Genomic DNA, 25952 nt, shown 5'->3' with positions numbered 1-25952 from the left:
TTTGTGTCTGAACTTTACTGTCTGTGATGTATGTGATGGAGCTGATGAGAAAGCCAGTGACTGTCCGTGTTTGTTAGATCACTGTAGAGCTGTTGGTGTTTGTGTTGTCAGCTGTGAAACTATGTTAGAGGGGAGGTTTAAGCCATGGTGCTGGTTTGGGTGTCAAGTGGTGGTTCTTTGTGACTTGATATGTACCTAGTGTGCTGCTGTCGATGGTGACGTTAGGTTCATATGGAGATTATGGTTATCTCGTGTAGAGGAACCAGGGCTCCGGAACCAACAGGCTTGCAGGGTACAAAGGATCCATGGATAGGTGGGAGTGGTGGGCCATGCGTGGTGGCTCCTTTACCATTTGACAGTGGTGGGACTGAAGGTACCCTGTGAGTGTCATTTTGGACACCAGGTTATCTCCCACTGTTTGGGTTACATATCATGATCACTACTCGAGAATAAAAAAACACCATCATTGCTATAAAACCAGATCCAATTGTTTCTTGGGTTGATAGGTTTTTATAGGAAGTTCATACCAAATTTTGCTGCTATAGCTAGTCCATTGACGAATTTAACTAGGAAGGGGCAGCCCAATAAAGTTTCTTGGGGTTCATGTCAGGAAAGAGAATTTAACGCTCTTAAGGGAAGACTGATCAGTGCACCTATCCTAAAGTTGCCAGAATTAAATAAATCATTCATATCGAGAACTGATGCTTCCGACACGGGATTAGGAGCAATTTTGCTACAAGAGCAAGAGGGGGTAACATTACCCATAGCTTATGCTAGTAGGAAATTGCTGCCTAGGGAGCAAAATTACTCCATGATTGAAAAGGAGTGTTTGGCACTGGTGTGGTGTATAGGGAAATTCCACACGTACCTTTTCGGAAGGGAATTTGTCCTTGAAACGGACCAACAGGCTCTCATATATTTGAACAAGGCAAAAGTTGCCACCACAAGATTGATGCGTTGGGCATTGAATCTGCAGCCATATTGTTTCTGGATCGAAGCAATCAGAGGGTCAGAAAACGTAGGGGACGATTACTTAAGCCGAGTCTGGTTTGCATTTTTTCTTCTTCAAATGTAAGTAACGTTTCAGTTATATTTTTGATACAATTCCGTGTTTTTCTAAGTGTTTCCACTTTTTTTAAGCGGGGAGGTATTGTCATGGAATTGTGTATGAGTTATATCAATATGTATATGTTGCCAAAAATGTACTCAGGTTTCGTTGCCATGTACAGTGTCACCCGAGGGTGGTATATTTTTTGTGGCTCTAGTTATTTCGAAATCCTGAGCAAAACTCAGACCATGCTGCACGAGCAAATTGCCTGCAGTGGGAAAACCTAAGTACCTAGCTGCGCATATGTCACAGCTAGTGTACATATAGAGCAAATTATCTATAACCAAATTACATTACGCAGAGTCTTTTCAGAAAGCTTACCCTTTATGGAAGCAAATCTCCAGCTGTAGAGCTGCCTTATGCCATGCCTTGTATATGGTTTGATGTGGAGTCACCAGCTGTAGAGCTGCTTTATACATGCCTGTCATGCCTTATACATCGTTTGATGTGGAGTCACAGAACTCTGTGGGGTTTCGTGTAACATATATGCTGTGTTATAGTGATGTTGGATCGGAACAGTGGACTGGTTTTCTCGATGCAAGGGACCAGGGCTTCGCGACCATTGGGTCTGTGATGTGAGGACTCTCGAGGGATCCTTCAACAGACTGAGAGAAGCGGACTACGCGTGGGTGCTTTGCTGGCCATTGACTAGAGTACGTGGAACCGAAGTCACATCTTTGACATCAAATGGGCGCCACGATAGTTATATATAGTGTTCCATGTTATTTCCACTATTGCATTTCAGAATTTCATTCATTCCTATTGCTATATCGTTATGTGAACAATCGATAGGTTCATAATTCAATTCATTCCTATTGCAACATCGTTATGTGAATGATCGATAGGTTCATAATTTCATTCATTATTATTGCTATATTGTTATGTGAACGATCAATAGGTTCGTAATTTAATTAATTCCTATTGCAATATTATGTGAATGATCGATAGTTTCGTAATTTCATTCATTCCTATTGCTAAATCGTTATGTGAATGATCGATAGGTTCGTAATTTACACTGCTTTTCAATATCATTATATGAACAATACATCCAAATTTACATTCTTTTCTAAATCATTATTTGAACAATACATTCAAATTTACCTGCATTTCAATATCATTGTATGAATGATACATTAAAGACTCTTTATACTGCGGTGTAATCACTTTTATTTTGTTGATCAGTGAAAGGAATTCACATTAGTTTTGAAATTCCATTTGTTAAATTCATGTTGAGTTTTTTCTCGTTGAGTTAATTATTGTTGATCGTTCCATGTTAGGAACTTTATAATTTTCCTTATCTTTTTGTTTATAATGGTGTCAGATTTGTTAATATTTAAACTGCATTTATAAATAAACATCTTGTAAACACAGTTGCTTTTGGTGTCTTCCCTAATCCAGTCCCAACCCGGCTTCATCTTGTGACAAATACTAATATCCTATGTTCATAGTTTGTGCACTTTGGTGATGAGTCATGTATCAAATGCAAAGATTTATTCAAAAGTTCTAAGGTTGAATCCATTGAACATCCCCTGCTGTGAATGGAGGTCATGGGTTTTTCTGAAAAGTCAGACTGATTTAAATTTTTAATTAGCTCGTGTAAACGACATGATCCTGTTTTCTGGATTGATGTGTAATGTAAATGAGTCATTGAACTGTCTTTATGGTTTTACTTACTACATCTTATAAGAGAATTAATACTTAGCATTAGGCATTCTTAGTAGTACCACCAGTCTTGGAAGTTATTCAGTTATATTGGGAGGATTTATTCATTTATTTAATTTAATCATTCATTGGAATTACAGTGCTCAAAATATTCAGGTTAAATGGAATAATAGCTGTACAGTAATACTTTGAATTCATTTAAAGACTATTTGGATTTGTAGCTGTCAAAGGATTAGTATGAATTCATTTAAAGATATTTTGGGATTATATGACAGTAATTCTTTTGTACTGCTGATACATCAGCACACTACTGACCATCATTTGAAATACCACTTGAAAGCACTTTGCATTACTTGATACTCTTGGAATTGATTTAACATTTAGGTCTTTAGGATTTCATTCACCATACTGTAAGTTATTTTAACTTTAGCACTTGTATTTTACAGAAATATATTGTATTTTCAAAGCCACAAAACTTGTTGGTTTTGATTTTCTTGTTACTTATTTTAAGACCAAAGAGCTGTATGTGTTTGATTTGGATTTTTAATGTAGCTTTAAAAAAATTTCAGTCATATTGCTACGATGTCTGCAGTGTGACAGTTTATAGTGATGTCTAGCATTGGGGCATCATGCCGCAGGCATGTAGCATGATGTCTCACCCAGTCACATTATCCTGACACCAGGCCGACCAGTCCTAACACTAACCTCTTAATGCTGAGTGCCAAGTGCGGCAGCTGTTAGTAACATTTTTGTAAGTCTTTGGTATGACTCGGCCAGGGATCCAACCCATGACCTTCCACTTCCGAGGCAGATGCTCTAACCACTAGGCCACCAGAGCGGTCCCAAAGAGTTGTAACACCACAACAAACTTTGGTAACCTAAATTTTTCAATCAATAAACATTTCTATTTAACATGCCATTAAAAACATAGTTAAAATTGTAGAGTGGAAAAATAAAACAGTTCATATTATGTTTTTTTAAATATTCAGTACTCAAATAACTTTAACTTAAAATTCACAAGCAATCGTGTGATATTGTTTTTGCCTGATGGCTACAAGAAAGTACACTGGCTTGAAACATTAGAAATGCGATTTTTGTTTCTTACAAACAAATTAACATTAATGAAATAAACAGTGTAGCTTAAACTGAAAATCCAATGAAAATAAAATTGTAAACCTGAATAAAAAGGTCTGTGATGGAGAACAGCTTGGTCCATATGATGACAATATACATTCATTTTTGTCAAAAACAGAAATGTTCAACTTTCCAAAAAAGTCTTTTAAAAGTTTTGAGCACTGACTGCTAAGTACCAATTCATTTTAAATAAAGTGAAAAACAAACTCTCAAGAACATTTAGTAAAATGTAATTAGCCATATTAGAGAAAAGTAACAATATGTTAACCATAAATATTTGGGTTGATGTCTAGCATTGCAGGACTATATATTTTACTCACTGCTAAGAAAACACAAAAATACATATCAGAGTGTCCTGCAGGTTTTAGAATCTTACAGTTAAGTAGTCTGAAACAAAATGTGTTAGTCCCAGATGTGTAAACACAGAGTTCAAATGATACAATCATTAAATTATATCAACCATTTAAAAATTGCTATTTTGAAAATTAAAACTTACAGGAATTTTTGGGAATTCAAAATATAAAAACGGGAAGAATATAAGAATTCTTAAATTTAAAGGAAACTGACAGAATGATTTACTGAAAATACATTTACTGTGCTTTTTGCAATTAAATGAAATGTGGAACTGTACTCGCTTGTAAGTCAGGTCCAACTGCAAATATAGACCCATCCCATGATGTACCAGCAGAACAGGAACAATGTTGTACAGTGGAACCCCGCTATAACGCGCCCCGCCATAACGCGAATTCGGATATAACGCGGTCGTAGCATGGCTCCCGAAATTTCGTATATTCATTCACACATGGAGAAAAAAAATTTGGAGAAAAGTAAAAAAAAACAAAACAAGAAATTAACTTCATTTTGGGCACGAGATTAGTTGTGACTTTTAAAATAATATGATGGTGGCATGGTTCCTGAAATCTGAAATTCATTTACGTGTATTTTTATCGGACCGTGAAAATATTTGTTTAACGTACGAGAAATAGTGTGTAAAACATTTATTATAATTTGGTGGAAGAATTCGCGTATGACTTTTAATAATAAACGATCGGAACTTAACAATTTATCCAGGTTCTTTAAGTGATTTTGGAGAAGTGATCGTGTATGAATTCTAAAATAATACGATATATATAACGTACGAGAAATAGTGTGTACAACGCTTGGCTTCTGAAATTTATCAATTTGAACAGGTTGTGGTGAAGCTCCGTATTCTACTCTAGAAGAGAAAACTGGTTTCATTAGGTTTTTGAATTGTTAAGCCGAAGTAAACATTATCGGAAGTGTTACTTATTACGGATCCATGAGTAAAGCCAATAAATCGTCTTTGTGATTGTCTTCCATGAATTATGTATACAGTCGTTGCTCAAACAATAGCCGACATGGGCTTCTTATTTAACTGCAATCACAGCCAAGCAGCAGACAAAGCTGTGGTTGATACAAGAGTCGCACAATTTAATAAACATCAAAGGACGAAAGCCGCCAACATGTATGCTGTGCTTGGCGGTGTGATCAAACAACAAACAGTTGAAAGTAAATATCCACTTTATTATCTGTAAATTAAAAGGGTATGAAATTGTACATCTGTTCAGCTTAATTTTGTTTTATATAAAAAGTGATTCGTAACCATTGCAGGCCTTCATTACTTAGTTATCGAGCTTTATCTGTGTACGTTGTTTGCTTATATAAAAAAATATTTTACTGTTATGGAAAAGCAAGTTCAAAAACGCAAGTCGTTTTCTGCTAAAGAGAAACTGTATGCCCTAGATCAACTAAAGAAGGGCAAACAACAAACTCAGCTTGCCAGAGATCTAGGAATCAGCGAGTCCACTTTGCGAGGGTAGAAAACAGATGAAGGAAAGCTCCGTAGTCTACCCAACATTCTTGAAGAGGAAACTGGTTTACAGTGTAAAAGGGTTAAGTTAGCTAATGACAATGTCCTAGATTCAGCTTTGTACCAATGGTTTGTACAAGCTCGCTCAGAAGGTGTTCCAATTTCTGGCCCAATTCTGAAAGCCCAAGCAGAGAAATTTGATCGCCGTATCAATGGAGATGATTCCAAATTTAAGGCGAGTAATGGCTGGCTAGACAGATTCAAGAAAAGGCACGCTATCAGCCAAGTTCTTGTGTCTGGGGAAATCTGCTCCGCTGACAAAGAGGCTGCCAATTCCTACCCGATTGGGCTTAAAAAGTTGCTGGAGGACGGTTGCTACACAGCCGACCAAGTTTACAACTGCGATGAGACTGGTTTATGTTATAAAATGTTACCCGATCGCACCCTTGCAACCAAGACTGACAGTCACAAACGAGAAGGTTTCAAGAAGAGGAAGGACAGAGTGACTCTCTTATTTTGTGTTAACAAGTCTGGCAGCCACAAAGTCAGACCTCTGATGATTGGAAAATCAAAAGCTCCCATATGTTTTCATCATGTAAATATGAAGGCACTTCCATTTCAGTACACTAACAGCAAGAATGCTTGGATGAATAGCTCCATATTTGACGACTGGTTTCACAAAACATTCGTTCCAGATGTTCGGGCTCATTTACAAAAACTCAAGCTGGAGGAAAAAGCTCTCCTCCTGCTGGATAATTGCCCTGCCCACCCCCCAGCGGAAAATCTTGTCAGCAGTGATGGCAAGATCAAAGTTTCGTACCTCCCGAAAAACACTACGTCAGAAATCCAGCCACTTGACCAAGGCATAATTTCCGTATTTAAACAAAATTATCGCCGTGAAATGATAAAGGGAATGGTAGCAGATAATAACGCATCCGTCGACACATCATTGGCATTACTCAACTTAAAAGAAGTATGTCACCTTGGAGGTAAAGCCTGGGATGCTATCACTGCACGCTGCATTGAACGATGCTGGATAAAGGGTCTTGGGCCAGCTTTTACGCCCTCGACACAAAATGATAGTGACGATGAGCTTGAATTTACAGGATTCACTGAAGATGACGTACGTTTAGCAGAAGAAGCACTCAAAAAATACGAGCACAGTCATCATGGTATCCTTAACTGGTATTCAGTAGATGACATCTGCCCTATATACGAACACATATCAGATGGCGAAATTGTTACAAATGTCAGCAGGAAGAATGAAGCTGTACAATCAGAACCTGAAACCAGTGACGATAATGATAACGATGACGATGGCACCCCAACTCCCCCACCAAAAGTGTCTGAAGCAGTAGTACATTTAGAAGCAAGTTTAAGGTGGCTGGAAACACAAGATGTTGACAGCGTCAAAGTCCTTCAATTAAGAAACATTCTTGACTTTGCTAGAACCCAACAGTCTGCGGCAAAGAAGAAAATGTCATTGGATATATTTTTCAAGAAATGATGAAATTTAAATTTGGAACCACAGTGACTTTGCACTTTGCGCAACGATTAATTTAGCAGTTTTCACATGTTTCTTTTGATGTTCACAAAATCTGAAATAAAAGTTATTTGCACGCTTAAATCATGCGTTGATTGTTAATTATTCTTGCAGTTGTCGCATATGATAAAATTTTAGCGGTATGAAATTTGTACAGACACCGTATGTAGACCCGGGAATAGCTGCATGCAATGACCATACGATATCAGACGGCAAGTAAATGGTTTCAATATTTTGTTCATCCTATATTTTACACGACGAATTCAGACTATTACAAAATTATTGAATATTTTAAATCTGTACGATTTTCAATGAAATTACATCCATTATGGATGAACTGCATGCCATGACGGCACGGTAGCATACGGTGTTGATACACTTTTCATGATATAGCAATAGTCTGGTATTATCGGTCAATCTGTATTATCGTTCAAACAAATAAAAATTAGTAAATGTTTTTAATGCACATTAATAACCTATAAATATATTAGCCATCGATTATTTTGAATATATCTTAATTAATGCATTCCGGTTAATATTCATCTGATGATAAGCCGACTTTTGATCATTGTACATGTATACACGTATATGTTCTCGGAAAAAAAGTTAAATATTGTAAAACCCCGCATTAACGCGACCCCGATTTAACGCGATCCGATTTTATGGACCCCGATCATCGCGTTATAGCGGGGTTCCACTGTATTTTCCACTGATTACGTCTCACAGAATACATAAATCCAGATCTGTTGGTGCATTATGCAGCAGATCAAGGTCCATGAATTTTTCAGGAGGACCCAATTTATACATAACCACATACGGTAATGAAAGCTGAAAGTGTGTGTGTCTTGGATTTTTAACATGGCTGTAACAATCTGAGTCATATTGCTATGAGTCTGCAGTGTGGCAGTTTATAGTGATGTCTGGCACTGGGACATCATGCAGCAGACAAATGACATCATGTCCCAACCAGTCAAATTATCCTGAAACCATGCCGACCAGTCCTAACACTAACCTCTTAATGATGAGTGCCAAGTGAGGCAGCTGCTAGTACCATTTTTATAATTCTTTGGTATGACTCGGCCAGGGTTTGAACCCACATCTGAGACTAGAGCAGTCGAAAATGGAAAGAGAATAGCGTATGTAAAGACCTCCAATGACTCTTCTGTTTCAAATGATAATTAACAAATATACAATCATACCTGCAAATGATAATTAATAATATGAAATTATACCTGCAAATGAGTTCTGCCTATCTTAACAATGTCCTTGAATTCTTGGGACTTTTCGTCAAGCGCCTTGTGTAACAACTGTAAGCCAGGCAATAATCGATGATTAATCTCCATTCCAACAGCAATATGCATGGAAGTGGGAAAGGTATCGTTGGAACTCTGTAAATACAATTTGTTAGAAATGGCATTTTGCATAAGACCCATAGGCTAACATAATAAATTTGTCAGAAAGGATAAATAAGTTAACTATGAAAGACATCCTAAGTAAATATTGCCAACTTTGATAGAAAGAAATGGCTGGGGGTGGGGTGGCCTTATCACCAACTACAGGCCTACCACTGGATAAGTACAACAATTAATCCTACATGCAATGCATTCCTTCAAGAAAAGCTGTAGACTTTACTATTAAGAGAAGAAAAAAAATTAAAAATGACTTATTCCTAATTTTTTTTGGTAATAAGTCCAGCTAAAGTGACATGACAATTTGAACTTTAATTGAAGTTCAATAAAATACCTGTACTATATACCTGCGAATAATATCAGTCCAACTACAAACTGCACAGACCCATTCTGCTCTTGCATAATGTGCTGATGGATCTGGGTCTGTGCAATTTGTTAGGAGTAATCAGTAGAACAAACAACATATACCCTGATCTGCTGTCATGTAATGTGCAACCACATCATGGTCTATACTTCTACCAATTACTCCCAATAAACTGCACAAGCCCAGACCTGCCAGTGCATAATGAAATTGCAGATCTGGGTCTGATTAGCTGAGCAAATATAGATGGCACTTGCATGAAAATAAAAGTAATTGGATAGAATGTCCTCCACACTGTATACCAGGTATTGATATATATTTATCTTTACCTGATATGTGAAAAACATTATGACCAAAGGTCAAACTGCCTCAATAGTTTTATTCTCAACATTCAAAGTTTCAGCCAAGTATGAATATATTCAGTCAATGTATCACCTTTGTTACCCATGTCAAGTTTTCAACAGTATCAGCCAAGCATGAATATATTCAGTCAATGTATCACCTTTGTTACCCATGTCAAGTTTTCAACAGTATCAGCCAAGCATGAATATATTCAGTCAATGTATCACCTTTGTTACCCATGTCAAGTTTTCAACAGTATCAGCCAAGTATAAATATATTCAGTCAATATATCACCTTTGTTACCCATGTCAAGTTTTCAACAGTTTCAGCCAAGTATGAATATACTCAGTCAATGTATCACCTTTGTTACCCATGTCAAGTTTTCAACAGTATCAGCCAAGTATGAATATATTCAGTCAATGTATCACCTTTGTTACCCATGTCAAGTTTTCATCAGTATCAGCCATGTATGAATATATTCAGTCAATGTATCACCTTTGTTACCCATGTCAAGTTTTCATCAGTATCAGCCATGTATGAATATATTCAGTCAATGTATCACCTTTGTTACCCATGTCAAGTTTTCAACAGTATCAGCCAAGTATGAATATATTCAGTCAATGTATCACCTTTGTTACCCATGTCAAGTTTTCATCAGTATCAGCCATGTATGAATATATTCAGTCAATGTATCACCTTTGTTACCCATGTCAAGTTTTCAACAGTATCAGCCAAGCATGAATATATTCAGTCAATGTATCACCTTTGTTACCCATGTCAAGTTTTCAACAGTATCAGCCAAGTATGAATATATTCAGTCAATGTATCACCTTTGTTACTCATGTCATATTATTAATAGTATCAACCATGTATGAATATATTCAAATAATTAACATATGTATTTCAGCTCCTAATCCACACAGCTGGCTATACAGCCATATGTAATTAAGTTTTTTCACTTTCAAGCAGAGATAATTATGTAACAGTACACAGTGTCAAATCCAGTACATTTACCAGTTAGGCACAGCAGAGACAATTATGTAACAGTACACAGTGTCAAATCCAGTACATTTACCAGTTAGACATAGCAGAGATAATTATGTAACAGTACATAGTGTCAAATCCAGTCCATTTACCAGTTAGACACAGCAGATCAAAACAACATTCACATGATCACACTGCACATGCTATAAATAGCATCAATATTTGTGAATGTACTCCCTGACATCATTTCTGTTTCTGCCAGTATGCTTATTTTACCAAAAGTGATCACACTGTTGATATCTTATTAGACTTTTTCTTTTGTGACACCATTTCTTTCAGCTTTTAATTCACTACAGACACTTCTATTAATTATACAACAATAGGAAGATAGTATAATATACCTGAGTGCAAGGTAAAGATGATGCAAACGATAAGTGCCTCCAGTAAAATTCTGGTTATTTTAATAAAAAAGAGTCACTACATTTAGTATACTAAGACATGCAGCCATGGTTGAAGTGCTCCGATGAAGCAAGTTTTGGTTTTAAATGTTTTATTTGTTAAGCAAAGAATTCAAGTGTTCTCTTTTCCTTCATTCTGTGTATATAAAGGCATATTTATTTTAAGGCTATGTTATGAAGATAAAGGTTACTGTAAATTTATATCATCCAGGGATTGGGGTGGAGTGGTGTTAAAATGTCATTCTGAAACTCAAGAACCAATTATTAGAAAATTGGGAATAAAACCTTATAACTCATATTGTATTAATTCTTTGAATTTAATGATAATAAAACAAATGACTCATTAAAATATTCTGAATGTAGTGGGAGGTGTAAAACAAATTATAATTATGTATTACTTCCCTGCTACTACTGCAGTGATAAACAAAGTTAATTAGTTTTACCCTCACACACAAAAAACGTATTTTTAGTTGCAATAATGCATTAGCTGCTGGTTACACATTGAAGAATTTACCAATTAGGAGAGAGCTAATAAGCTCTTTTGAGAGTTGGGACAATTCTCCTGGAAATGGCCCCAATAAAATATCAGAATAATCCCAATGCGGTAGAAATATGTTTCTGAACATTTATTGTCCCTTTAGAAGAAGCAAAATAAAACCTATCACGATCATCACCAAGACAGATTTGACTGATAACAAGGATCAAATGATGGTAGCTGATTCTTAACCAGAAATCCTAGTTGGCAGTGAAGAGAAACTCAATCATAATTACTGCTGAACTGTAAACAATCCTTTTATTCTAACAAGCTACAGGGCTCACTCCTCCTCACTGACACTAAAGAGAGTTGAAAAAAAATCTTACAGGTAATGTTCTCAAAGGAAGCTTCACACAATGGTTCATAAAGCATGTTTTGACACTCAAAGAACGTGTTAGAAAGGGCTGCCTCATAGGCTTAAATACTGAACATAGAACATTCTCTTTCCTTGAAAAGGGTTAGAAGTCTAAAACTGCATTTAATGGGGATAGTCTGGGTCAATGCTTTTCCTATCTGCACCAATAAACTCTGAAGTGGATTGCCTACTGGCCTGGATGATACAGTTATCAACTTTTCTTGAAAACGGGACCTGATGGATTGATTTATTAAGGGAGTAGAATCTGCAAGCTGTTGTGGAGGAGAGGTCCCCTGTATGTCTCTCCTCTGTGATAATCTTTTGGACTTGTTACCACGTGGTAGAGTAGGTCACTGAACCATATCATCTGTAGCCACTGGGAGTATCAGGATGAACCAAAAATTGGAGATCCTGAATTGGTGGAGCACCTGCAATATTATTTTGAAAGATGGAGGGCATAATCATACAGAAGGTCCCACTTTAGGCATCCACCAACCAGGCCCTATGATTTGGTACTGGACATACATTCAATTGGAGCTTGTTGCACAGTCTCATGGTGAACAAGTATATCAAAGGTCTTCCTCATAGATGTAAAATTGATTGATACTGACTGGTGAAGAGACCAATCCATGAGCACCATAAGGTACCATATGGACAGACTGTCTGCTAGGATATTCCACTAGCCTGAAATATGGGAGACTCAGAGACTGAGCTGCTCCAAGGTTTCCTATTGGAGGAGGTTCCAGACTTCCATGCAGAGAGAAGCATGTGTTTCTTCCTGAGGTCACAGACATGCTACCAATGAAATTTTCTAAAGTTGACATACCCTTATAAGGTAAGGGTCATTGCCTACATTTTCAAGTTGTTTATACAAAGAGTTGCTTCTTTGTGAATCTAATGTGTCGGTGAACAGAAGCTGTGGCCTTCAGCAGTGTGAATTGAGACTCAAGTCAGAAACCGATCCCAATTCAACCACTAATGCAGGCGGTGTAGGAAGTCAAATCATTTGGGAATCCAAAATGGAAGTGCATCTGTGTGTAGTTTCCATTATGCTTGAAGCAGGAACCGAATCTGGTGCAAGTAAGGTGTAATAAGCCTGCAGATGAGTTCAGACTTCCCTGGATAGGTAATGGCAAACCGATATGGTTTTGGCCAAACAAGCTGTTACAAGGAACAGACTTTGAACAATCCTGCCAAAAGAACAAATAAGCTCCCATCACCAATAAGGAAATTAATTCTCACATATATAAAGTCAAAAGAAAGGATGATTTCTGACTTCTTAAGGTTGGGAATAAGACAAAGACATGTCACAATCAAGATCCAGAAAGAGAGGCTCAAGAAAGAGAACCTCTAAGACATTGTACATCAACCAGTCATCAATATTCTGGAGGATGGAGATCCCTAAAGACCTTAACTGGGCTGCTACTAACCCCATCACCCTCATTTGACTCTGGGGGCACATGTAAGGCCAAATGAAAGAACTCATAACTAAAATACCTCTTAATTCAGATAAAACTGTAGGTATTTTGTGAGTGGTGGGAATGTGATAGTATGCATCTGCAGATCAATGGAGACTGTCTGGGCAAAGGGCCTTAATCCTTACCAAGTTGGAATACTCCATTTGTAGCATTCTTCCTAAAGAAATATGTCTTAGTCATCAATGCTAGTATGAACTCCCACATTCATCCCTTGTGACAGCAGTTTGAACCACAACAAGTTCTAGCACTGAACAGTAAAATACAATTCTCAGTATGTGAAAATCATGTCAAGCTTATAATTAAAAATTTCAATAAAAGTTGCATTTACTGCTGCCTGGGCATAGAAATATCACATTACGAGAATCCAAAGGATGTCTATTAATTTTTGTCAAATACCATGCTGGTCTAGTATAAGCAGGTTTCACCTATTTCATACCCTAAAAAATATGATTCTTACCAAAAAGAATCTTACAAAAAGATGACATGTAACTACAAGGACTGTAGGATAATAAATTAAAAAAGTATACACTGCAATCATCTAAGAGTGACATATAAAATGTTCAATGGGTAAGTTCATAATCACCTATTTTTGAGTTTGTATACATGCTGCATTATCCCCCCCTACTCACCCCGACAATGTCAATAGGCAAAAACAGAAACGAGTAAAACTATATAATATTGAAAACAGAATCTATTATTATGCCCTTAATTATCCATTATCATTACAATAAATATTATTAATTATTAATATTATTTATTATTAATATTATTATTATTAAAATTATTATTACAATTCATAAAGGCAAATCTCTGCTTTTGATTACACAACCTTCCATCACCAACCAATCCTTGACTCTGGGGCTCATAGCATTGTTGTTGTTGTAGGGTTTAACACCATTTTTCAGCACAAGATAGGCTATACATGGTGGCCAGTATAAATGGTGGTGGAAGAACCCGGGAAAACCCCAGAGAGAACCACTGACCCAAGAGAAGCTACTGGCAAGCTTTCTCACATACCCACATTAGCCGAATCTGAGACTCGAACCAACACAGACAGAGGTGAGATGGCATTAATTCATAACGGTGAGCGTTTCAGACCACTCGGGGGCCCGGGCTCATAGCAAAGCTGTTACATATATTAAGCATCCTTGTGTATGACCAAATGTATAAACTTTTGGTCAAGAAAAAAATTATAAAAGGTCACTGCAATTGTTATATAACAGACCTAAAAGAGCACCAACAAATACCAATCTGATTGTTACAATGGCATCCTACATAAAGAGTCTGGTGAATTTCCAGTCCGTGGTTTAGAAGGATATAAGTGTTACGGACAGATGGACTGGTAAAAGGAAATGTATTACAATATTCTGTGACTAAAGTATAGCAGTAAGTATTCCTAATACCACACCCCTTTAAAATACTTCAATATTACAGTGTGACCCCGCTATAACGTGCTCCATTATAACGCGAATTCGGATATAACGTGGTCGTGACGTGGCTTCAGAAATTTCATATACATGTATTTTTCTTGTGCACAAAATAATTCTTAAAAAGTACAAAAAAACCCGTAAAAATTTGCTTATCATTTTGGGGAAGTGATCACGTATGAATAATACAAGACGATCGTGGTCTGGCTCCTGATATTTTATAAGTATTTTTCTCGTACACGAAAAAGTAAAAAATTTTCTTCTTAAAAGTAAGAAGAAGAAAAAATGCATAAAAAGTTTATTCTGGGATCGCGTAGGTCTTCACCAATGTCGCAAACTTGGATTGTTTTTCCTTACTGGCTGCAAAATATACCATGTGGCTTTTTTATTTGTTGGTGACATTGTTAGGAGTGGAGAAATTCAGATGCCCCATGAAAGGAAGCCGCAAACTGGATATAAAATGCGCTGAAATTTATCTATTGTTACATAAACAAATTCTTTGTCCATACTGACAAACCATCTAAAGAGTGTATTGTTATAGCATAATCCGCTTATCCTGACATCTTGCATGAGTTCTGTATAATTAATATATTTACAAACACTGACATTTGTATGTGGATGGTAAGTAAAATTCATCTTCGTTTCACTCAGAACTAAATCCTTCAAAACGCTCACATTTTCTGTAATAATCCCTGTCATCAGAACACCTGCGTCTCTATCATCAGTTGACCCTTTCTTAATTTTCAGACGCATGCGTGGTAGGCAGCATCACGCTACTACCGCAAATGTAAAAAAAAATACATCTTACTTATTGGTTTATTTAGTAGGCATGGAGGGGCAGTAACTAGAATAGTTTAAAAGACGGCCAATTCCTTTTTAAAAATGTACCCAGATAAAATAGTTTGCTGAAATTTCAAAGGAAACAGATTACCTTTGAAGCACCGACTGTTATGAAAACGTACTCAGCAAATGGAAAAAATACCAGTCTCAATCATGCAATACAGTTATTTGATGTTGCCGCCACAATAAGAAATGGACATTCATTTGGTTCTCCAAAGCTGTCCTTTAGCGATGACTTCAATAGCGCATGCACCCTTCATCAAAGAAACCCAACTACAATCTTTCAATAACAGCAAAGAACTTTTCTTCAAAGGAAGTCAGTAACAAACTTAAATAAAAGTGATGGAAATCTGATGGATGTTTGCATTTTCCAACGTGACTGGAACACGTTAATTGTGCTGTGCTGTGAAAGTTTCCTTTTTGTAGGGAAAAAGTTTATAACGATAGCGTGAAACTCAAACTAACTTTTACCGACTTGTAAATGTGCTTCGTCATTCGTTACGTGATTGTGCTATGTTTTTCCACTGAATTCAGACCAAATTTAATGAATATTAATTCACAAAATTAATGAATATTTTAAAGCTGTGTGTGCATATTTTCGATGGAATCACTTGTATTTTGAATTCAATGTATATGATGAGGTTAGCAGGTGCGTACACGGTGTTGATACTCTATTCATGCTATACATTAGACATTTATATATAAACAAGATTCACGTATATATACTAATTCATGGTTCTCTAAATAAAGTAAACTATTATATTATGTCTTCTCTGTTTTCACTACAGGTGTATTTCTCATTTAATATGCATCAATTCAAGATGGTAACTGTGCCGACGAAGCACGTATTTTACCGCTCCCATTTATTACCCCCCCCCCCATTTTTGTTTTTGGTGGGGGGGGGGACATTTTCTTCAGCTAACTGACTTGGTTGCATATAACACAGTTCGGTATATAACGCGGTCAGGTTTTATGGCTCCCAACTACCGTGGTATAGCAGGGTCACACTGTATAAGGTTTCCGTACTGAACAAGTAGAAGTATTTTTCCACTGTCGAGATCTGTTCAAGTTTAATAACATCTTTTGATTATTTCCCCAAAATTTCATTCAAACTGTGCAATACCTGGCTCATGTTGACATGGTCATTAGGGTGGATGGGGGTCTTGCTGCCAAGCTTTCCATTCATCATTTCAATGGCCCTGTTGCTAATGACCTCATTTACATTCATGTTTGTCTGTGTGCCTGACCCTGTCTGCCATATTACCAAAGGAAAGTGATCATCCATCTTACCTTTTATCACCTACAAAAATGAAAATGATTAGTAACACTTGTATGTTCTAAAACCATATGCGAAAACACTAATATGCACTAAAACAATACACAAAGACTAATATGCACTACAACCATACATACATCCATACAAACACTTATATGCACTAAAACCATACACACAAACACTTATATGCACTAAAACGATACACACAAACACTTACATGCACTAAAACTATACACACAAACACTTATATGCACTAAAACCATACACACAAACACTTATATGCACTAAAACCATACACACAAACACTTATATGCACTAAAGCCATATACACAAACACTTATATGCACTAAAGCCATATACACAAACACTTATATGCACTAAAACCATACACACAAACACTTATATGCACTAAAGCCATACACACACTTATATGCACTAAAGCCATACACACAGACACTTATATGCACTAAAACTATACAAACACTTATATGCACTAAAACCATACACACAAACACTTGTATGCACTAAAGCCATAGACACAAACACTTATATGCACTAAAACCATACACACAAACACTTATATGCACTAAAACCATACACACAAACACTTGTGTGCACTAAAGCCATAGACACAAACACTTATATGCACCAAAACCATACACACAAACACTTATATGCACTAAAACCATACACACAAACACTTATTTGCATTAAAACCATATAAACAAACACTTATATGCACTAAAACCATACACACAAACACTTATTTGCACTAAAATTATACAAACACTTATATGCACTAAAACTATGCAAAATACTAATGGACACTAAAGCCATACACACAAACTGTTAAATGTACTAAACCCATACACATAAATTGTTAAATTTACTAAAGCCATACACACAAACTGTTAAATGTACTAAAGCCATACACACAAACACTTAAATGTACTAAAGCCATTCACACAAATTTTAAATGTACTAAAGCCATACACACAAATTTTAAATGTACTAAAGCCATACACACAAACTGTTAAATGTACTAAAGCCATACACACAAACACTTAAATGTACTAAAGCCATACACACAAACTGTTATTGTTGTTGTTGTAGGGTTTAACGCCATTTTTCAGCACACGATAGGCTATACATGGCGGCCAGTATTAATGGTGTTGGAAGAACCCGGGAAAAGCCCGGAAAGAACCACCGACCCACTAGAAGCTACTGGCAAGCTTTCTCACATACCCACATTGGCTGAATCCGAGACTCGAACCCACGCAGACAGCGGTGAGATGGCAGTGATCCGTAACGGACAGCGCTTTAGACCACTCGGCCACTCGGGGCCCCCACAAACTGTTAAATGTACTAAAGCCATACACAAAAAACACTTAAATGTACTAAAGCCATACACACAAACTTTGACAAGAAGTGAACACAGAGCACAGTGGTCTTGCAAGGATGGCATTATCTCATTAGAGGTTATTGCGTTACAATACAGTGGTCTTGCAAGAATGGCATTATCTCATTAGAGGTTATTACGTTACAATACAATGGTCTTGCAAGAATGGCATTATCTCATTAGAGGTTATTACGTTACAATACAGTTGATCTGTGCATTAAAAGACACTGTCCTTTCATGGCAGATGGTCTTCAAAATAGTAGGTTTTAAGTTAAGTTTAATGTATATTGTATATTGTTCATGAAGTCAGTAACAGACAATCCATTTATGTGCTATATTTGAGCTATCCATTACTATTATACACCTGACTGATATTACTTACATGCAGGGTTGTATATTACTATGGTACATCAGACTGATATTACTTACATGCAGGGTTGTATATTACTATGGTACACCAGATTGATATTACTTACATGCAGGGTTGTATATTACTATTGTACACCAGATTGATATTACTTACATGCAGGGTTGTATATTACTATTGTACATCAGATTGATATTACTTACATGCAGGGTTGTATATTACTATGGTACATCAGATTGATATTACTTACATGCAGGGTTGTATATTACTATGGTACATCAGATTGATATTACTTACATGCAGGGTTGTATATTACTATGGTACACCAGATTGATATTACTTACATGCAGGGTTGTATATTACTATGGTACATCAGATTGATATTACTTACATGCAGGGTTGTATATTACTATGGTACATCAGATTGATATTACTTACAGGCAGGGTTGTATATTACTATGGTACACCAGATTGATATTACTTACATGCAGGGTTGTATATTACTATGGTACATCAGATTGATATTACTTACATGCAGGGTTGTATATTACTATGGTACACCAGATTGATATTACTTACATGCAGGGTTGTATATTACTATGGTACATCAGATTGATATTACTTACATGCAGGGTTGTATATTACTATGGTACATCAGATTGATATTACTTACAGGCAGGGTTGTATATTACTATGGTACACCAGATTGATATTACTTACATGCAGGGTTGTATATTACTATGGTACACCAGATTGATATTACTTACATGCAGGGTTGTATATTACTATGGTACATCAGATTGATATTACTTACAGGCAGGGTTGTATATTACTATGGTACATCAGATTGATATTACTTACAGGCAGGGTTGTATATTACTATGGTACACCAGATTGATATTACTTACATGCAGGGTTGTATATTACTATGGTACATCAGATTGATATTACTTACAGGCAGGGTTGTATATTACTATGGTACACCAGATTGATATTACTTACATGCAGGGTTGTATATTACTATGGTACATCAGATTGATATTACTTACATGCAGGGTTGTATATTACTATGGTACATCAGATTGATATTACTTACATGCAGGGTTGTATATTACTATGGTACACCAGACTGATATTACTTACATGCAGGGTTGTATATTACTATGGTACATCAGATTGATATTACTTACATGCAGGGTTGTATATTACTATGGTACATCAGATTGATATTACTTACAGGCAGGGTTGTATATTACTATGGTACACCAGATTGATATTACTTACATGCAGGGTTGTATATTACTATGGTACACCAGATTGATATATTACTTACAGGCAGGGTTGTATATTACTATGGTACATCAGATTGATATTACTTACAGGCAGGGTTGTATATTACTATGGTACACCAGATTGATATTACTTACAGGCAGGGTTGTATATTACTATGGTACATCAGATTGATATTACTTACAGGCAGGGTTGTATATTACTATGGTACATCAGATTGATATTACTTACAGGCAGGGTTGTATATTACTATGGTACATCAGATTGATATTACTTACATGCAGGGTTGTATATTACTATGGTACATCAGATTGATATTACTTACATGCAGGGTTGTATATTACTATGGTACACCAGATTGATATTACTTACATGCAGGGTTGTATATTACTATGGTACATCAGATTGATATTACTTACATGCAGGGTTGTATATTACTATGGTACATCAGATTGATATTACTTACATGCAGGGTTGTATATTACTATGGTACACCAGATTGATATTACTTACATGCAGGGTTGTATATTACTATGGTACACCAGATTGATATTACTTACATGCAGGGTTGTATATTACTATGGTACACCAGATTGATATTACTTACATGCAGGGTTGTATATTACTATGGTACACCAGATTGATATTACTTACATGCAGGGTTGTATATTACTATGGTACATCAGATTGATATTACTTACATGCAGGGTTGTATATTACTATGGTACATCAGATTGATATTACTTACATGCAGGGTTGTATATTACTATCGTACACCAGATTGATATTACTTACATGCAGGGTTGTATATTACTATGGTACATCAGATTGATATTACTTACATGCAGGGTTGTATATTACTATGGTACACCAGATTGATATTACTTACATGCAGGGTTGTATATTACTATGGTACATCAGATTGATATTACTTACATGCAGGGTTGTATATTACTATGGTACATCAGATTGATATTACTTACATGCAGGGTTGTATATTACTATGGTACATCAGATTGATATTACTTACATGCAGGGTTGTATATTACTATGGTACATCAGATTGATATTACTTACATGCAGGGTTGTATATTACTATTGTACACCAGATTGATATTACTTACATGCAGGGTTGTATATTACTATGGTACATCAGATTGATATTACTTACATGCAGGGTTGTATATTACTATGGTACATCAGATTGATATTACTTACATGCAGGGTTGTATATTACTATTGTACACCAGATTGATATTACTTACATGCAGGGTTGTATATTACTATGGTACATCAGATTGATATTACTTACATGCAGGGTTGTATATTACTATGGTACATCAGATTGATATTACTTACATGCAGGGTTGTATATTACTATTGTACACCAGATTGATATTACTTACATGCAGGTTTGTACTCATCACCAAGGTACATTCGATTCATAATATTACTTACAAGCATGGCTGCATATTTCTTAGGTACATTTAAATCATAATATTACTTACAAGCATGGCTGCATATTTCTTAGGTACATTTAAATCATAATATTACTTACAAGCATGGCTGCATATTTCTTAGGTACATTTAAATCATAATATTACTTACATGCTGGCAACACAAATCTTGTGTCATATAATACTGTTAATTTTCTTCTTTACCTGTAGGTTTCGTGATCTTTACTTTCTGCTCAGTTCTTAAAAGGAACTTAAGCATTTTAAGTATCTAACTAGTTTTCAAAGTCTGTCATTTTAACCTCTAAGAGATTTTTTATATTCCACAGAAACCTTTGAAAGATCATGCCTTGGACTTTTGCACTCAAAGCAATATAACGTTTCAGTAGATGTTAGTTTTGCTTTTAAAAAAAGAAAATGAAGTTGCAAGGTATTACCTCATCAGCAGCTGCAATGATGTAGGAGGCAAGGTTTGGGGAAAGTCCATACTCCTGGTTGACTTCAGCTGCACATCTTTTCAAAATGCCAAACGCTTTGATAATCGGAAGCTACAAACAAAACCACTAAAATTAACATGAACCAAAAATCAAAAGGTTGAGTGAGCATGTTGCAGAATGAACTGTCTTAGCTTCATAATGATTCATCTAAAGAACAAAAATAAATCCATCAATGGGTTTAGGAAACAGAAGTAAATAAAAACTTGAATACAAAACGTTATTTTTTTTCTATGAATGCAACCTTGACTCCAAAAGTTATAGGGTAAGTGAGTGTGCCACAGAATGACTTGAACCTGCGTCATAAGAATTCATGCCAAACATGATCAGAATCTATCAAGGGGTTCAAGTAATGCAAACAAATGAAAAACTTTAAACAAATCAATAATGCACATTTTTGATGACTGTGATCCTGACCCTTAAATAAAAGGGGTTCACAATGTTTATCACCTAATGAATTGTCTCAACTTCATAATAAAGTGACTAGTGTCTCACTTTCTTCTACTATATGATGGTCAAAAACCGAGAGAGGGAAATGTTAGGAAAGTGGACTTATCATGTAAAACCCTATGATAATTTCAACTCCAGTAACTTTGACCTCTGGACCCAAATCAGCAGAAAAGTGCCTCTGGCCAAGTGTAGACAGCCTATGAAGCCTAATGGATCCAAGAACCACAACTTACTGTGCACAAACCAAAAAGGTTGACTCCAGTTATTGTGACCTTGACCTTAAAAACAATAAGGACCTTCCTCTTCTAAAATGTAGTCTACCAATGAAGTTTGATGAAAATCAGGCCAAGGAAACTTGACTTGTTATACAGAAAGGGAATCACATTCTCAGCTTTTGACCTTGACCTTGATCTATATATAGCAGCCCTCAGATCAAAAAGTTAATCTGCATCTGCTTATAGATAAAGCATACATAACCCTGCAAGGCCACAACAGGGAAACAGATAGAATGACATCATCACTGCCTTCTGCTTATAGATAAAGCACACATAACCCTGCAAGGCCACAACAGGGAAACAGACAGAATGACATCACTGCCTTCTGCTTATAGATAAAGCACACATAACCCTGCAAGGCCACAACAAAGAAACAGATAGACTGACATCATCACTGCCTTCTGCTTATAGATAAAGCACACATAACCCTTCAAGGCCAAAGCAGGGAAACAGATAGAATGACATCATCACTGCCTTCTGCTTATAGATAAAGCACACATAACCCTTCAAGGTCAAAGCAGGGAAACAGATAGAATGACATCATCACTGCCTTCTGCTTACAGATAAAGCAAACATAACCCTTCAAGGCCACAACAGGGAAACAGATAGACTGACATCATCACTGCCTTCTGCTTATAGATAAAGCATACATAACCCTGCAAGGTCAAAGCAGGGAAACAGATAGAATGACATCATCACTGCCTTCTGCTTATAGATAAAGCACACATAACCCTGCAAGGCCACAACAGGGAAACAGATAGAATGACATCATCACTGCCTTCTGCTTATAGATAAAGCAAACATAACCCTGCAAAGCCACAACAGGGAAACAGAATGACATCACTGCCTTCTGCTTATAGATAAAACACACATAACCCTGCAAGGCCACAACAGGGAAACAGATAGAATGACATCATCACTGCCTTCTGCTTATAGATAAAGCACACATAACCCTGCAAGGCCACAACAGGGAAACAGAATGACATCATCACTGCCTTCTGCTTATAGATAAAGCACACATAACCCTTCAAGGCCACAACAGGGAAACAGATAGACTGACATCATCACTGCCTTATAACTGCAAACTTCCCATCAACTTTTGTTGGTGGGGGTTGGGGAGGGATACAAACTCTTGTACTGTAAAAGATCCAATCTTAATGTTAAAAATATACCAACATTACAAAATAAATCAACTTTGGTATACAACATCAAAGTATCTGTGATTTACAACCACATGAAGCAATGTGTTTTGCATTTTTGAAATTGTTACAAGTGTTACAGTGTGTGTGTGTGTGATTTGAATTTTTAACGTAACTTTAACAATTTTTCAGTGGGGCCCTGAGTGGCCGAGTGGTCTATAGCTCTCTCCGTTACAGATCACTGCCATCTCACCTCTGTCTGCAATGGTTCGAGTCTTGGATTCAGCCAATGTGGGTATGTGAGAAAGCTTGCCAGTAGCTTCTCATGGGTCGGTGGTTCTTTCCGGGATTTTCCCGGGTTCTTCCTCCACCATTAATACTGGCTGCCATGTATAGCTTATCGTGTGCTGAAAAATGGCATTAAACCCTACAACAACAATTTTTCAGTCATATCGCTATGATGTCTGCAGTGTGGCAGTTTATATTGATGTCTAGCACTGGGGCATCATGCTGCAGACGTGTAGCATGATGTCCCACCCAGTCACATTATCTTGATACAAGACCGACCATTCCTAACACTAACCTCTTATTGCTGAGCACCAAGCGAGGCAGCTGTTAGTACCATTTTTGCAAGTCTTTGGTATGACTCAGCCAGGGATCAAACCCATGACCTCCCGCATCCAAGGCAGATGCTCTAACCACTAGTCCACCGGAGCGGTCACGAGTGTTACAGAATAATGTTTAAAACTTTTTTTAAAACTATGTCCATAATGAACTTCATAAACTTTTTTCTTTCATTCATTTATAAATGCATAATGCACAAGATATAAGCTGTAGTTGTTAGTTTTTCCCTTTAGTAGAATATATTATTTTCTTTCAATGGTTGATATCAGCCATGCATTAAATGACCAGTGTCAAATTGTTGAACTTTGACCCTTCATGAGCATGGGCACACATGAAAACGTTCATTTTGCACATCTACCATCAGCCATGTTATGATGATGTCAGATTTTGCTGTGATGAAAAGTAGTTTTATTTTCATATCTACATTGAAGGAATATTGTTATAATACTTTTGTCCTGGCTACAAATGATGTTCAATTCATCCTTTGATTTTAAATATAATCAAAGAATATTCCCAAAAATATGTGGTTTTTGTCATATTTCTTGACGTTGATTTCTACTATCTTATGAATATCAATCACATACTGAATACCTGCCAAAGCAAGTATGTTTTTAAAGAATACTGTCTCAACTTGTAAATTTATTGCATTGCAAGTTCATAATTTTCAATGAAATTTTCTTCTTTTAATTATTTGCAACATATTTTCCTGCCGAAACATAAGTACCAGTCACTTAATAATCAGTCATGTTATAACGGAGATGTTTTTTTTTTTACTGCTGTGATGAAATCAGACCTGTTTTCATGTCTTGCTAAACAAGTATGCCATAATATTTGAGGCTGTCAGTTGAAGTCTTGTGACTTTAAGCCACCCAATAACTCCATTTACACCACTTTTCCAGGGGTGGATTATTATTTCTCAAGCTTTCTGAATTTATTTTTAGCATCCATCTTCAACATATAATAATGTGGGACATTTTGCATAACACTGAGCTAGCATATATGAGGATAAATGTGACATTAAAAAATTATAAAACAATAAATAATCAGTTTTGATTGGTAAATGTATAGGAAAGAATGAAATACTACTTGTGTAGAATTTAGTCAGAGCCAGTGTTTATACTGTAAAACAAAGCAATGGAATCCTTTACTGGCATTCTCTCAGTTGGACCGCCAATATCAAAGTTGAGTAGAGACCGGGCCGTGTTCGCTCCATAGTATTTGTCACTTGGAACTTGGATCTCTCCAAAGCTGTCTGTTTCAATTCGAAACTCTTCAGCCTGAAATAAATGCAAATTTTAAAGGTCATAGTTTGTAAAAAGATACATTTTGTAGCAACAAGGATTCTGCAGAATGCTCCATCTTACCTATATCTGCACAACTTAGTCTCACCTGCATCTGCACAACACAGCCTCACACTTGCAAAACCACAACATGTGTTAAAAACTTGTACACAAGATCTTAACATTGACAACAAAGTTGTTATGCTGTTGGCTGTACAAACTGATGTATGCCTGAAGCAAAGTTTTCCTGTTATTCAGGATCCCATGCTGATGTACACTATTTAAGCAAAACAGACATGAACTATGTTTTAATGTAAGTTTTGAAACTGATGCACTTTACAAATAACCACTTAAACATCTCCACATTCAATATACTATTATACATCAAAAACATACATATGAAAAAATTAAAATTTGGCATCTTACTTTAAGTTGTT

At 36.3% G+C, this 25952-nt stretch overlaps 1 protein-coding gene across 5 annotated transcripts in view; it reads right to left on the bottom strand.

Moving 5' to 3' along the window:
• LOC149804191 (fumarate hydratase, mitochondrial-like) overlaps window positions 1-25952 on the bottom strand; it is a 94409-nt gene that overhangs the window by 54996 nt on the left and 13461 nt on the right. For 4 of the 5 annotated variants that reach the window (XM_089937721.1, XM_089937696.1, XM_089937687.1 and 1 more), the window contains exons 2-5: window positions 25384-25512; window positions 21691-21801; window positions 16591-16767; window positions 8511-8666 (exon numbers count right to left, since the gene is read on the bottom strand). In XM_089937721.1, the coding sequence (XP_089793847.1) occupies window positions 8511-8666; window positions 16591-16767; window positions 21691-21801; window positions 25384-25512 (573 nt within the window). Of the gene's footprint in view, window positions 1-8510; window positions 8667-16590; window positions 16768-21690; window positions 21802-25321; window positions 25513-25952 lie in introns of all 5 variants that reach the window. The other variant, XM_089937713.1, reaches the window with a different exon arrangement.

Source organism: Sinohyriopsis cumingii, chromosome 2, assembly GCF_028554795.1.
Source record: "Sinohyriopsis cumingii isolate HCF-2022 chromosome 2, ASM2855479v2, whole genome shotgun sequence".
Taxonomy (NCBI): Eukaryota; Metazoa; Mollusca; class Bivalvia; order Unionida; family Unionidae; genus Sinohyriopsis; species Sinohyriopsis cumingii.
The sequence above is the reverse complement of the archived record's forward strand: the minus strand, read 5'-3'. Positions and strand labels throughout refer to the sequence as shown.